The sequence below is a fragment of the Podarcis erhardii genome (assembly GCF_964252035.2).
Source record: "Podarcis erhardii genome assembly, chromosome: 10".
Lineage (NCBI taxonomy): Eukaryota > Metazoa > Chordata > Lepidosauria > Squamata > Lacertidae > Podarcis > Podarcis erhardii.
In genome coordinates this window covers 8,825,645-8,840,937 of record NC_138500.1, presented here as the reverse complement: position 1 = coordinate 8,840,937, position 15,293 = coordinate 8,825,645, and the positions used below count along the sequence as shown (strand labels likewise).

Below are 15,293 nucleotides of genomic sequence, written 5' to 3'. Positions count from 1 at the left end.
AGGAAGGGGGCTCCGGGGAAGGAGGAAGAAAGCTTGCGGGGGGGGGGAGTCTTTCTGTGGGGTGGTGGGTCTTTGGGGAGGTTGGCCTTGAGTAGACGTGGGGGGGGGGTTCGGAGTTTTTTTGGGGGGGTGGCCTTCGGAGTTGTTCTTGAGGGGGGGTTCACATGGGGGGTTAGTCATGGGGTTGTTTTTGAAGTGGGGGTGGTCTTCAGAGTTCTTCTTGGGGTGGGGGTCTTTGAAGGGGAGTTCATATTGGGGGGAGTTCATATGGGGGGGTTGGTCATGGGAGTTGTTTTGGGGGTCTTTGATGGTTGGTCTTCAGAGTTGTGGGGGGTCCTTTGAGATTGTTCTTGGGGTGGTCGTCTTTGAGGTGTTCTTGGAGTTCACATGGGGGGGGACTGTCATGGGAGTTGTTCTTTGAGGGGGTGGTCTTCAGAGTTGTTCTTGGGGGGTTGGTTTTGGGGGGCAGGCGGCCTTCGGAGTTGTTCTTGGGGTGGTCGTCTTTGAAGGGGTGTTCTTGGGGGAGTTCATATTGGGGGGGGTTGGTGATGGGAGTTGTTTTGGGGGTCTTTGAAGGGGTTGGCTTCAGAGTTGTTTTTGGGGTGGGGTGGTCTTGGAGGGGGTTTGTGGAAGGGGGCCTTCAGAATTGTTGGGGTGGTCGTCTTTGAGGGGGTGTTCTTGGGGGAGTTCACATTGGGGGAGGGGCCAGTCCTGGGAGTTTTTTTTGGGGTGGCGGTGGTCGGGTAGATTTGGGGGTTCGTTTTGGAAGGGTTTGTCTTGGGGTGGGGTGGCATTTGGGCTTCTTTTTGGGCTTCTTTTTGCGGTTATCTTGGGGTGGGGATTTTTAACAGGGTGGTCTTGGGGGTTGTTCTTGGAGGGAGTTGGTCTTGGAGCCGGTCTTGCTTAGGAAGGAAAAGGCTGGTCCCTGCTGCAACAGGATGCAGAGTTGGGTCTCTGTGGGGTTAGGAAGCCTAAAGGTTGTCATTATGAAGGGGGCAATATGGTAGGGTTTGTTGGGGTTTTTTTGTTGGAGTGGGGGGGGGGGTCACAGGGGGGCAGACATGGATGAGAGTACCTATGGGACCTCTGAGTGCTTGCTGGGCATAGCTGTCAACGTTTCCCTTTTTTTAAAGGGAAATTCCCTTATTCCGAATAGGATTTCTTGCAAGAAAAGGGAAAATTGACAGCTATGTTGCTGGGTCTTGAGGGACCTAGAGAGTGAAGAGCCAAGGGAGAGGGGCGTTATAGGGGACTTGGGGTGGGGTGGGGTAAACCACCCACCTTTTCTTTCCCTTTTGGTATAGGAACATGGAAAGAGGGCAGGCTTACACCAAGTAGGAGCATTGGTCTGCCTACCTCAGTGCTGTGTGCACAGACTAGCAGAGTCTAGCCAGGGTTTTAGGCCGGGAGTCTTTTCTGGGAGTCTGAGAGATACCAGAGATTGAAGCTGGGGTCTTAGTATGTGAAAGTCCCACCAAAAAGTAGAGTGTGTGTCACAGGGGCATGATTTGGAAAGGGCTTTGTTGTAGACAAGAAGAAGAAGAGTTTGGATTTGATATCCCGCTTTATCACTACCCGAAGGAGTCTCGGCTAACATTCTCCTTTCCCTTCCTCCCCCACAACAAACACTCTGTGAGGTGAGTGGGGCTGAGAGACTTCAGAGAAGTGTGACTGGCCCAAGGTCACCCAGCAGCTGCATGTGGAGGAGCGGAGATGCGAACCCGGTTCACCAGATTATGAGACCGCCACTCTTAACCACTACACCACACTGGCACAACACCCAGATTATGGAACACCTTGACCTGTGAAGTGTGGTTGGCCCCCTTCCTCACTTTTTTCTGCAGGTTATTGAAGACCTCCTTATTCTGGAAGTTTTTTGACAATGGCCTTATTTTATCAGATAGGTTTTTTTCTTAATGCCATGGTTGAACAAGGCAGCTGCTGACCTTGCTCCTTTATTCTGTAACAGTTTGATATTCTGTGAAATTATAATGTTATATATGGCTCCAGCTATCCTGTGTGGTAGTTTTACACCAGAAGTGAAAGATAGAAATGTTTATTAAAACAAACAAAATTGGAAAAATTGAGGGGCTTAGGCAAGTAATTCAAGCACTTGAAAAAGCTCCCTTGCAGGTCTGCAATTAGAGTTGAGGCATCAGGTGGGTGGGTTTCATTAATGCCCCCCCCTTTCTCTCTCCATTTTTCTAGCACTGGTGGAAGCTGTGTTTGGTTCTGGTTTCATGAGTCTCTTAAGAAAGGCATGGCTAAAGGTGGAAAGGAAGTGAGCTGGGCATGTGGTCTGTCACCAGAATCCCCTTGTGACGTTTTGTTTTTAACTGCCGTTTAATGGGGCCTGTAAACCCTAGTAATGGGAAAACAACCTGAAAACATTGTGCATTTGATGGAGTGAGTTCCCATGATCCAGGCCAGGCAGTTGAAGATCTAACAGCTGTGTTGCCTTTTAAAGTACCACAGAGCCATTGATGACTCTGTGTATTTTTCTCCTCCCTACAGCAGATCTAATATGTGTGTACCTCTGAAATGTGTGCATTGAAAACTGGCAAAAGGGGTAGTGCAGTATTGTGCTGGGGAGGTGAGAATGTTGGTAACCTTGGTTCCTGGTACTGTATGAAGGAGATGCAAGGAGCAGTGAAGATGTTGGAAACCACAGGAGGAAACTGTGTCCTTGTGCTTGAATCCTGCTTGCTGGTTTCCCACAGGTACACAGTGAGAACAGGTTGCTGGGCTAGTTGGCCAGTGTCCTGGTCCAGCAGGCTCTTATGTACTTAGGGCAAAATAAAGCAGAGCGTTCTGAGTAGGCTATTAAGGAGCAAGGAGCAAGGGATGCAATGTGGAGAGCTGCAGCAGAGATATGGTAAGACAGGAATAATAGGGGTTGGTTGATGTGCGATGTGAGAGGAAATTTTGATTATGTGTGGGCTGATTTATGCAGACACAGGATGTGGCAGTGTAGGACAGTAGACCTAATTAGTGGTTGTGGTGTGGGGAGTAGTGATATGGTGATATAGGGAGCAGAGGGAATGAAAAATGAAAGCATGGTTTGCAGGAGCAAATGGGCTGTCCTTGGAGGTCCCAATTGGTGCTGCAGAAATTTCACCTTGTTGCTAGAATACCTGTGAAGTGTATCACAGATGCACCATCTCCTTTGCATGACATCTGTTTTGAATTTCTGCAAACATTTGTTCTCTAAATATTTCTAATTGCTTTGCAAAATATTGTCTCGTCTCTTTGTTAAGCCCAGTATGACAGGTCTTGCTAGATCATTTGCAGGTTCAATTTGCTAGTCTGCCTTGAAGGGCATGTTGTTTCACTTCCAAGTTGACAAGGACCATGAAATTAGATGTTTGATGAAAACATAGGCTTCTCAACCCTATGTTTGCTTTGTAAGAGAAATGGGGGGGGGGGGGGAGAGCGGCGGCATTTTTTTAGGGGAACCTTGGTGGTGATGGTGGGAGAAAGTCGTTTAATCCTTCCCCTGCTGACTCTGTCTACAAATGCCAATCCAGGATGTTTTAAAATCATGCTGGATTCTGAAAACAATTGATTCCAGATTGTGGGGATGGGTGGACTGGTCTTTGAAGAAGGGGGCATTTGCAGGGGACTGCTGATGGACGCGGGTGGGATTAAACTCCCCTCCCTTCCTCTTGTTCCCCACAAGGCATTCCCCTCACCCACCTTTTGCATTATAATCAAACTTGGATTTGCTGATATGTCAACTTCCACTCTGAGCAGTGAGGAGAGGCAGGTGGGTCGAAAGTGAGGCAGGAGGGAGGCGTACAAGACAGAATCAGAGTTACCTGGTGTGTAGAGTTAAAGCAGGGGTCAGCAACCTAAGGCCCATGGGCTGGAAGCGGCCCGTGGAGGTAGTTTGACTGGCCCATGAGCTGTCCACGAACAGAATTGCCCGCTTGCGCACAGCACTAAGCCGACGCAGCGCAGTACTAAGCCAGCGCAGCGTGGCACAGGGACTTGCTTCCACAATGCTGGAAATTGCATTAACACAGACGCCGGAAATCACTCACATGTGCACACGATCCGGCCCACGGAGGGATCTCCGTGGGACCAATCTGGCCCAGGCAAGATAAACCTTGCTGACCCCTGAGTTAAAGCCTGATGAAGGACATTATAGGGTTATGAGTAAGATGAAAATAATTGAAAGCTGATGAGGATTCAAGAGGTCGGGCAGGCTAGGTATGGAGTAGGAGAAATGAAAGGCTATATGATGGTAGGGTAAATTTGTTTTGCTGTAGCAAAATTGGAAAAGTGATTGGTAAGGTTAGAGCCAACAATAAGAAATGTATAAATTTTCTGGTGCCAGTTACCGTAGTTTGTGTAGGATTTCCCCCCTACACAAATTAGGGTAATTAGCATCAGAAAAATATCAGTTTTCATCATATCCCCCCCCCCCCATGCCCTAGAGAGTGATCTAATTTGGCATGTTTATTTTACTTGTATTTCCTAAACAAAGCTAAAAACTTGGAAGCAGCCAAACTTGCCAAATGTTTTGTTTAGCCACCCATTCATCATTTTTAGTGAACTTATGAAATGGAAAGGTTTCCATGAAAAAATAAAGGACTGGGAATTTTTCCATCCTGGGCCACTGCTTAAAGCAAATGGGTTGGTGAATGGAATGCTAAGGGAAGAACTATAGATATAGCATATGTATAACCCCTTAGAGTCTGTCCCCAACTGAAATGAAATCTGTAAGATAGCTGTGCGAAAAGGTACTGGTTTTCAGAAGAGGACCAGAATGGATGTCTCTGACGCTGAGGCTCTGGGTAAATGGGGAACAAAGTTATCTAATACTTTGACTTGTGCATGTAGCCTTTGCATGACTGCTGCAGCTTGTGCATGATTAGTTTACATTACAACATAAGGGTGTTAGCATCCACTCTCATTGTCTCTCTTAAAGTTGTTCAACCAAAGCAGGTGGTGAAAAAGGGGGCTTTAAACATTAATTAGAGCTTGATTCTCTCTTTAATATTTGTAGACATACTTTGGTGCTTGGGGAAGATTGATGATTGTGTCCTTTTAACCACTCCGCTCTGCATGAGTGTTTGCGCATGAGCGAGAGAATGCAGAACTAGATTCCTGTGACATTAGTTCACCTTTCACTTTTGGACTCTGAAGTGAACTTGGACTTGCATGCCTGTGTGCTGCAAGTGTTTTCTTACTTGATGTTTACTGTTGTAAATGAACTCTGGACTCCATGTGTATGGGATTTTGTCTTAGACAAAAGATGCCTTGAACTGGGAAGCTATTCCTGTTTGTTTTGCTCATTTGCATGAAGGGAAGAGTGGTGGCGCTGAGTGCATGGTCAGAACTTTTATTCATATCTTGGCTTGTGCCTGTTTGTCGCCACTCTCTTTTTCTATCCAGACTCATGTTGCATGACCATGCATTTAGCACTAGCTTTTCAGGCCTTGCTCTTTAAAAAAAGAAACTGTTGTCCTATTTAATGTCATTGTACAGTTACTGAGCCTCAGTCCTTTTCACCATCAATCTTTTATCAGCTGTGACGTTCAAGTTTCTGGAAGGTTATTGACAAATGCACAGTTTCATGGAGCAGGCTATGAGATACCCAGCGGGGTGCAGTAATGATCTCCCTTTGAGAGTGGTGGTTTGGGACGCAACTCAAACACAAACAATGCAAGTGAAAACAAGGTGTCTTGTTGCTTAGGCTGCAGAAAAATATTAGCTCTCAAATGGCAAATGCAAAGTGCTAACAATACGAGGGGGAGGCAGAATTTTGAAATGGACGTGTAGGAACAGGAGATGGTGCAGTTCAGAGATGTCATTTAACTCTCCCGGTGTTTGGAGCTCACACAGAGTTCATGCAGTTCCCCAGGGACGCGTTTTGTTGGGAAATTTTGCAGATATTGCATCTACGTTATCCTTGTGGCCTTGCACCACTATGTTTGGGTTTGGTGACGCTCTGGAGGCTTCCTAATAATATGTTGAGGTACAGTTAGTGTGATTGTATTGGTTATCTCAAAGGGAATTGCTGCTGTACTGAGAGCCATGTAAAAGCTAAACCTGCTAGTACGGGTGACTGCCGTGGTCCACATTTAGTCTTTTACAGTTCTCACATGAGTCATATTCTGCCCCCATAACACTGAGGGACAAGTGTCAAATATGGCGTTGTCAGCACTCATTGGCTGAGCAAAGTGAGATTTTTAGTTGGGCTTGTTTAGCATCCTCTCCTTATTTTTTGTTAAGACAGCAAATGGTGAGAGAATAGAATAGAATTTGGTACAGATATTCCGGAAGTACCGTATTTTTTGCTCTATAAGACTCACTTTTTCCCTCCTAAAAAGTAAGGGAAAATGTGTGTGCGTCTTATGGAGCGAATGCAGGCTGCGCAGCTATCCCAGAAGCCAGAACAGCAAGAGGGATTGCTGCTTTCACTGCACAGCGATCCCTCTTACTGTTCTGGCTTCTGAGATTCAGAATATTTTTTTTCTTGTTTTCCTCCTCCAAAAACTAGGTGCGTCTTGTGGTCTGGTGCGTCTTATAGAGCGAAAAATATGGTAGGTTTCGAGTACAAATACTAGCTTGATCTCTGCACTCTTTTTATTGGAAGAGCAGGAATGTTGCAAAACACACTGATAAAATTTCTGCCTTGAAAATGGATTTTAGAATGAAAACAATGTTTAATTTTTAGCAATTCTTAGTTTCTACTTCAGCTTAATATCTTAATTTCAAGGAGACCTGGGAAGGTGTTAAGCACTACTATCTCCTTTGAGCATTGGGAACATCTTGCATGGTGTCAGCCCTAGTTGTACCTTTGTGCTAAATTCCATGGTAATGGAGTTGGAGTACTGGGCATTATAGATGGGTTTGGCAACCAAAGAACAGTTAGTTTGTTTCAGTGGTGTGGAGTGGAATATTTTTCCATTGCTTAATTTTTCTGCAGAAGATGTTAAGTTTCATGAGTGCATTGATAACAAAGAATGGATTCCAGTCGCAAATAAATGTTACGTTGTATAAGCTTGTCAGGTTCAAAGGTTTTTACGGTAGCTTTGTTTACCAATACAAGTAAAATAAACATGCTAAATTAGACCACTCTCTAGGGCATGAGAATTTTACAAAGCAAATTATGCTAATTTGCATAGGATAATTTCCCAGAAAATTTTCCAGTTCAGAATTTTCCAGACTTGAAACACCAGAGGGGGGAATATTTCAGTAAGAACTATCAAAATGCTAGTGGAGGAACAACTGCTGTTTCTTGGCAAGCTGAATCACAGAGGTGCTTTGTTTCAGATGTATATTTGCTTTGTTTTACTTTTTCCATCCTGTATTTTTCAGCAGTGTAATCAGAAACTGCAAAACTTGAAATTATCAAGTCTTGTGTTGTCCTTTTAAATCTGTGGACAGGTTTCTGAAGGCTGTCATTTGAGGGTTGGTTCACTGAATACTTCTCCCTGCAATTTACCACCCTGTAATTTCTTATCATTTACCCCCACACATTTGGCATGGAGAAACAAATAAGCACTAAAATGAGATAAATATTTGGTTTTGCCCATGACAATATCTCGCTCAGTGCCATGGAAGCTCAGAAACTGTCTATTTGTTTAGCTAGCACATTCCCCACTTTTCTAAATGGGACACAGGGTAGTATATTTGTCCTTGCAAAAATGATGCAAGGTTGAGGTAGATGCAAGGTTGAGGCTGAGAGAGCACATTGGACAAGTCACTGCACATAGAGCTTCATCACAGGAGTGAGAATATGAACGGGGGCTTCTCTGATCCAAGCATCTGTACACCTTTGTACAGGAAGGGCTTTTCCTTGGCACTTCTTTCTGGGAGTTCCCAACACAGCATTCTGTGTTCCTCACTGCAATAATAATAATAATAATAATAATAATAATAATAATAATAATTTATTATTTATACCCCGCTCATCTGGCTGGGCCTCCCCAGCCACTCTGGGCAGCTTACATAAAAACCAAAAATACAATCTTTGTAAATACTGTATGTCACCAGTAAAAGGCAGAAGGAATTGGGGGGGACGGACGGACCAGGGACCGGACCAAGGGGGAATTAACAAAACTTGCAGAAATGTAATGTGAAAGAGAGCATCAATACATTTCGTGAGCTCTTCCCTTTTTTTGCAGGGTATTTTTCATTTTACTACTTGTACAAAGACAGCAGAAGAATCCATAATATAGCACACAGCAAAACCTGCCTTGATGCCCTTAAAGAAGAGAAAAAAATTGTGTGGGACTGGCTACGGCTGTTGCCCCTTAGCTGATCAGTGTAGTTTGCGCAGCTGAGACTGTCTTCTGGAAAAAGTTTTGCTTCTGTCAGTTCATACATGATAATTTTAAGTTACTTATGTTAGACTAGAGAGTTAAAGTGATAAAAGGGTGCATTTTCCTCCTTGTTATAAATGCATCTTGCTTTTTGGTTTTGGACCAAGTTTTTGCTCTGTGCACCTAAGCAAATCAAGAACTAAGGCAGTGGTTTCCCACCTTTTTGGACCTGGGACCTACCTCCAATCCATACCAGCATTTGAGAACCCATTTCTCAATTTTTGGCCGTATATTTATATGGTGGTAGTGGTGGTGTTGTGACCCATCTTGGATTAGATTGTAGCCTGCTAGTGATTCCTGATCTGTCAGTTGAAGTCCAGTGCTGTAGGGTATTCTAGCAAGGTTGGCCTAAGACCAGAGCCCACAGAAAGTAGATATTGCATAATATCACAGCAAGAATACAGCAGCTGCTAGTTGATCTCTCAAAATGTCACAGAGTGTCTGGCAGTAAGGCTGTGTTGCTTTTGCTAGAACTTGAGATGACTCTATGGCAGGAGCTATGAGACAGGGAAAATACCAATTGCAAACCTGGCCTTACCTGAGTTGAAGTGTTGACTTTGATTGCTGTTTTCAGCCATGCTCCAAAAAACCCATCCTTTTTCTTTTTCTTGTAACTGAAAGTAATCCAGGTGCCATTATTTATTACTAATAACTAAAGTGCTGTGTCATTGGCATATATAATAAATGTACAAAATTAAAATAAGCAAATAGGAGCTGAGGGAGAAAAACGTTTTCTTGAAAATTGTAGGCTTCCTAACATACAGCTGTTGGTGTCACCATGTAAATGAGGACGATTTATTTTATGTATGGAAGATTTTAATGACTTAACGATTCTAATCAATTATGTCTGAGAACACCATTCAAGATTTTCAAAAGACAAGATTTGTTACTTGAGTGCTTCTTTAGTCAATTCCATTTCTTGTCTCCTTTGCAAACATGCCAGTGTGTTTGAAAAGTAAGAAAATTGCAGCGATGCTGTTTTCTTCAGCTGTGCCTTCAGAATAAATGGTGAAAAGCTTATTTTCTAACAATTTAGGGGCCTCAATGGTCCCTCCCCCAGTATTAAAAATGAGCACATTGACAGCTCTCTGCTTGGCACTAGGAGTTGCAGTTGTTCCTGGATCATCTCATGTTTTTCATTTCTTTTAATAAGAATTCTATTTTATCCATGATAAAGCCCTCCAGGTACATTAGACTGGGAGATATGTAAGTTGCCAGGGCCACCCTGTGGTCTTCACGGTTGAGAGAGAATTTGAATATTCTTACTAGGAGGGCTGCGGACTTTTCTTTTTTTTTAATGAGTGCTTGGTCTGGGGCACCTCTAGCCTATCATCACCATTTGAGGCCTTCATGGACGTCATGTTGATGACCTTGGCCTGCATTCAGAAAAAACAAATCAGGTTCAGGGCCAACTAGAGATATGAACTGCTGAGCCACAGCCTTTCAGCTTACCACCTGCAATTTCTTGGACCACAGTTTGAGAATCTCTTTTATATGCTGCTTCTGCTATGGCCATCTTCATTGCATACAGATAAAACTCACTCCGACCCCAAAACATAACTGTATGTACTAAAAAGCATTCTTACAATTAAGAGTGCGGGATTTTTTTTGAAAATGACTGAAGGGTGTGTGGATCTTTTTGAAGGAGATGCATTACTACCTAGAAGGGTGCACGCTGATATTTTAGCAATTGGCAGTCTCTGGCTCCCATGCGGATACCAGAATTAAGGCAGACTATAAAATGCCCCATAAAACAAATAGCAGTGATTTGAGCATCATGAAAGTACTGCATAAGAAGGCTTAAGAGCCAATTGAACATTGTTTGGCTTTTTAAAAATAAGATGATGTCTGTGTTGTGCTAATTTAGAGCTCTGTTGCGGATGCAAATGCCAGGCCTAAACAATTATCTGCGAGAGATGCTTTTATTGGGCATGGATCTTCCTGGAAACCTTGCCTGCTTAGGTTCAGGCAAGACCTGGACGAGAGCTCAAAAGACCTTGCTGCAAACAAGATAAGCTTCACCCGCTCCATTGCTTAGTCTCCGTTTATAGAATACTTGCACAATGCTGTCTTCGAATCTTGGTTGGCTGATTTGGCTGATGGTACTCTGCCCCTGTATCTGAAGGCTTAGAGTGGGTAGCAATCTGTGTTAAACCTTTTAAAATAATTATACATCTGTGTGTGGTTTTCTCGGACGTGGCGTCTTCATGCTTCTGCGTCTGCTTGGCCAGGTGCTTCTCCCTCTTCTACCCCTTTATAGCAATGGTTGGTCTGAGCAATGTACATCTAGCATCGCACAGCATAGAAGCACAGGCTATACTTCCTTGTAGGTAGACTTGCGGCTCTTTGTGCTTATTACACAAAGTACTTTACCTCCAGTGTTAGAAACTCAGGTATACACGCTAGGTACCAAATGGTTCCATAACCAGGGTTATAGTCGTCGAAATGGAATGCCTGGTTGCCATTTTTGGGCCAGGTGGCTCAAAGGTCGTGTTTTTAATACGACTTTTTAGTTGTTGAAACTCATTCCGATTGTGCAGATAAAATATACCGGATAGAATTCCGCAGGATGTGTTGCTAGTGTAAGAAAACTGTCAAGATCCAACGATCCCCAGGCATGCACCTCTAGATGGTGGAGAGGTCAGGTGCCATCCTGGCAGCCAGGTATCTTCACTTGGTTCCAAGTGGCTGATAACCAGGTGCAAAATGCTGCTGAATTTTGAATGCTGTTTACCTCCAAGGTGTTCAAACTGGCATGTTTGTTAGATTGGGATAATACTATTTGCCCAAACGCTACTCAGTGAACTTCACAGCTGAGCAGAGATGTCAGCTTGGGTTTCCAAGGCTTGCTACACAGTCAGTTGTGCAGACTCCAGAACCTTGGTAACTGTTGTCATAGATTGTCAGGTACCCAGAACTGGTCAGACGTTGTTTCTATTGCTGGTTCTTAGCAGTATCTTGGGCTGTAGTGCTTAGTTGGCTGCGAGCTTGCATTAATCCATGGGGGAACATCTTTCAGCCCGAGGTCCACATTCTCTTTCTGGAGCTGTGTGTCAGTGGTTGGTAGGACCAAAGCAGTCAGAAAACAAACAAACAAATGTGAACTTTAACTTTGTACAGTAGGACAGTTTCTACACACCCTTGTACCCCCTACTCGGTCCCCCATCTGAGCAATCAATAAGCTTTATTGGAGAGTGCGCAGAAGGCCAAGAAGGGGTGTGTCCTGGGGAGAGTGTATGGCTTGGAGGATTCTAAGGTTCAGATAATAATCGTAGAGATGGAAGAGACCACGAGGGTCATCTAGCCCATCTCCCTGCAACACAGGAATCTTTTGCCAAGCTTGAGGCTCGAACCCACGACCCTGAGATTAAGAATTTTATGGTCTACCCACTGTGCTCTCCCACGTCCAAGGACAGAGAGGCCCAGAGGGCCTGAGCTTCCCCATCCCTGCATTAAACAAAAACCCTTTCACCAGTTTGAAAGAGGTCCCTGGTATTTGAAAACGTTTATGTTTCTAGTCCTACTTATATAAATGTTAGGTGGCAGGAAGAAAGTGCGTAGAGGAAGCGTGTAACACATACATGCATGCTCCAAAGCAGCTGTGCTTTCTTTGAAATGTTTTTTCTTCTTAACTCAATTCTATACTGATTGACATTAAAGACAAACCAACAAACCAGAATGCTAACTTTAGTTGTGTATTTTTAATGCTGTTTGTGCTTCTTTGAAAATAATCCCTGAGATGTGTGTTTATATCTATGGTTAGCTTTACCATAAGAGCGAAATCGTTGTGGCCAATCCATCATGAAACAATTTGACCTATTGACTTAAAGCTCTCTGTGCCTTTAGCTTTGCTAGATGTTTATGATGATGCAGACTGCTACTTGGCAATAAGTAGAGCCAAAGGAATATGGAAATATGCCTCTTCAGGCTAGGATTGCAGAGCTCTGCAATTCATTTCCCTAGCTTGCTAGAAGCACAACACTTATTTGATTCTGTCTCAACGCTTGGGCAGTTTTAGGTAGCTCTTTGAGATTATAAGAAGCACCATCGAAATAGGATTTAAACGTTGAGAGTGGCTCAACCACACTGGAATAGTGTTTAGGTTTGGTGGCCTCTAACAGAGAATACAGCTATTGTCATGTATATTTAACATGTACAACTGCAATACAGTTTGCTCAGTTGCATGAAATAAAAGACAAGTTCCTAGCTTAGCAGGTTTGGCTATGGAACAGAGCAAGTACATATATGTATCTTGGGCCTCTCGTCCTCCCCCCCCCTTCCCTGGTTGCCAAATGTTATTTAAGACATGCAGAGTTTTCTGAGATGGAGGGGTATTAAATACAGATGATACCTTGGCTGACATTTTGTGCTGTGTGTTAAAATTTCTAGAGCGTTTGCTTTATTAGTCTGTTACAGCAAACCCCAGAAGGAGTGCTGTGACACCTTAAAGACTAATGTATCTATTTATTATGATGTGGTCCATGAAAGCTAATGCTGTAATAAATACATTTGTTCGTCTTTAAGGTGCCACAGAACTCTTCATTGATTTTGTTTTGTGTGCATTTCAGCCGTACAAAAATTTGACAGCTGGGGAGAAGGGCTGTTGGAAGTTTGAAACCTAGGTTTGTGGTACTTCAAGACCTGTAGGTATAAACAGGTTCTCATCTGGTTGCTTGCGTGAGAAGAGTGTTTAGGTTCTCAAAGAGGCTTTAGTAAAGTTTAATTGCTCTGGTACCTTTTATTTACAAGTTTAAGGGTGAACGGTGACTGCCTTGCATGGACACACCTCAAAGAGCCCATCCAGGGAAAGGCAATAGCTCAGTAGTAGATCATTTGCTTTCCATGAAAAAGGTCCCTAGGATCTCCTGGTAGGTTGGGAATGTCCTCTGTGTGGAGCCTTAGAGAGCTGTTGCCACCCAGTGATCTGATTCTGAATCAGGAGCTTCCTATGTTCCATGGTCTTTAGTGGGGGAAATGACAAAGATTGAATCTTCCATATGAAACATTCCACCTGTCTCGGCTGCCTACAAGTAGCCTCAGGGAGGATAGTGCGTCTTCAGACGGCCCTTGTGTATGTGGGCAAGGAAAAAAAACTGCATTGGGTTGCGAAGTAGTTCTTAATCAGATTGGGTTTAAGGAAGGAGTTGCATTGACCTCTAGTACAGGGTATTAAGTGGGTAACATACAAGTGCTTTGAACCTCTCTTTGTGTATGTGTTTTTAGGAATATTTTAGTAGACAAGCCCAATGATCAGTCTTCGCGGTGGTCTTCTGAAAGCAACTACCCTCCCCAGGTAAGTGTTTGAATTTTCCCTCGGTATCTCAAACCCTTCAGTTACTACCACCACCAGTACTTCTGAGTCTATTATTTATCTGAATAAATGGTGCCATTATTGCAAGACCATTCTTTCTGGATTGGTTTTTCAGAGGGCCGGGTTAAGTTGGTGTTTGCATTTAAATTCCGAATGGTGTCTCATTGGTTCTGTGTTCTTACAATGAAGTCTTGGTGCTCTGCTCTGAGACCCTGGAGTAGAACGGAAAGAACCAGCAGGCTGAGGGATCCCTTGGAGAAGCAGGAGTGGTAAAATAGCTCTCCATAATACTACTGGAAATAGCCAGCTTTTCAATGTGTGTGCATGTTTATTTACATTTGCGATAAGTATCAATACACTGGAACGAGGATCTATTCTAGGAATGAGACTGCATTGGGAAATTCTGGGTGCTTTGCCTCCCTCCACAGTGTCAACTAAAATAGACATTTTTTCTCTATCTTGGTGTACTTTCTCCTCTTCATGTTTTGTTGCAATTGCTTGGACATGGGTGTGTAGAAAGATTGGCAAGGTCTGATTGATCCTGTTGGGAAGAGGGCACTATTTCTGGAGCGGTAACCCAGGCTTGCTGCAAAAGGGCCTCTCCTAATAATGATTAAGACATACTGAACAGGTAAAACACCTCTCTAAGTGCCAGCATAACCTACCTTTGTTAGGCAAGTACCAGAGACATTTACAGTTGCCTGTCTTCCAATTACTACTTTATTAGCTTTTCCTGTGGAGTATAGGAAGTCATAGTGCTGGGATAAGGGCACCACGGTGGAGGAAATAGCTCAAGCCAACATTAATATTATTGAGAATAAAATGAATCTGGATTCTCCTCAACCCCCACTCCCTTTGCCACTTGCAAATAACTCATCCAGTCCCCGAAGAAGCACTGGTTTTAATGTCCATGGCACCTAAGCTACTGGCAAAATTCTAGCTTGTTTATTTTTAGCATTAATTTTGAAAAAAAAACAAACCCAACATTTCTGAACGTAGGTTTTCCTAAGCTAGTATTTCAGCTAAAAATAACCAGCTAAATAGTCATGTTCTGCTCTTCCTGCATGCGTCTACCAGATGGTCTTTAATAGTTCTTCTTGGCAGAGATTCCTTTTTATGATATTCAGCAGTGTAAAAATGATATGTTAACATTGTCTTGAGAGTATAAGGTAGTCTTGAGTTAGTATGATGCCCTAGAGGCCTTAAGTGAATTTGGTGGATGGTGTTGGTTGGCATCTCTTGACGAGTGGAATTTAATTTTTGAATGTTTGAGTGTATAATTATTAGGCTGGATCTTGCCAAGAAGAATGACCAAATGAGGAACATACATCTTACTTCCCCTCTTACAGGGACCTGGCCATCTAAATTTTTAAGGCGAGCAAATACCGTACTTTTTGCTCTATAAGACTCATTTTTCCCTCCCAAAAGGTAATGGGAAATGTGTGCGTGTCTTATGGAGTGAATGCAGGCTGTGCAGCTATCACAGAAGCCAGAACAGCAAAAGGGATTGCTGCTTTCACTGCGCAGCGATCCCTCTTGCTGTTCTGGCTTCTGTGATTCAGAATATTTTTTTTCTTGTTTTCCTCCTCCCAAAACTAGGTGCATCTTGTGGTCTGGTGCATCTTATAGAGTGAAAAATACGGTAC

General features: G+C 43.5%; 1 protein-coding gene across 1 annotated transcript in view; it reads left to right on the top strand.

Annotated features, from left to right (window-relative positions):
* Positions 1-15,293, top strand: part of MKLN1 (muskelin 1) — a gene marked incomplete at its 5' end in the record, with an annotated part of 97,697 nt that overhangs the window by 4,022 nt on the left and 78,382 nt on the right. The window contains one exon of the mRNA XM_081879420.1: positions 13,560-13,629. Coding sequence (XP_081735546.1) covers positions 13,560-13,629 — 70 coding nt within the window. The remainder of the gene's footprint in view (positions 1-13,559; positions 13,630-15,293) is intronic.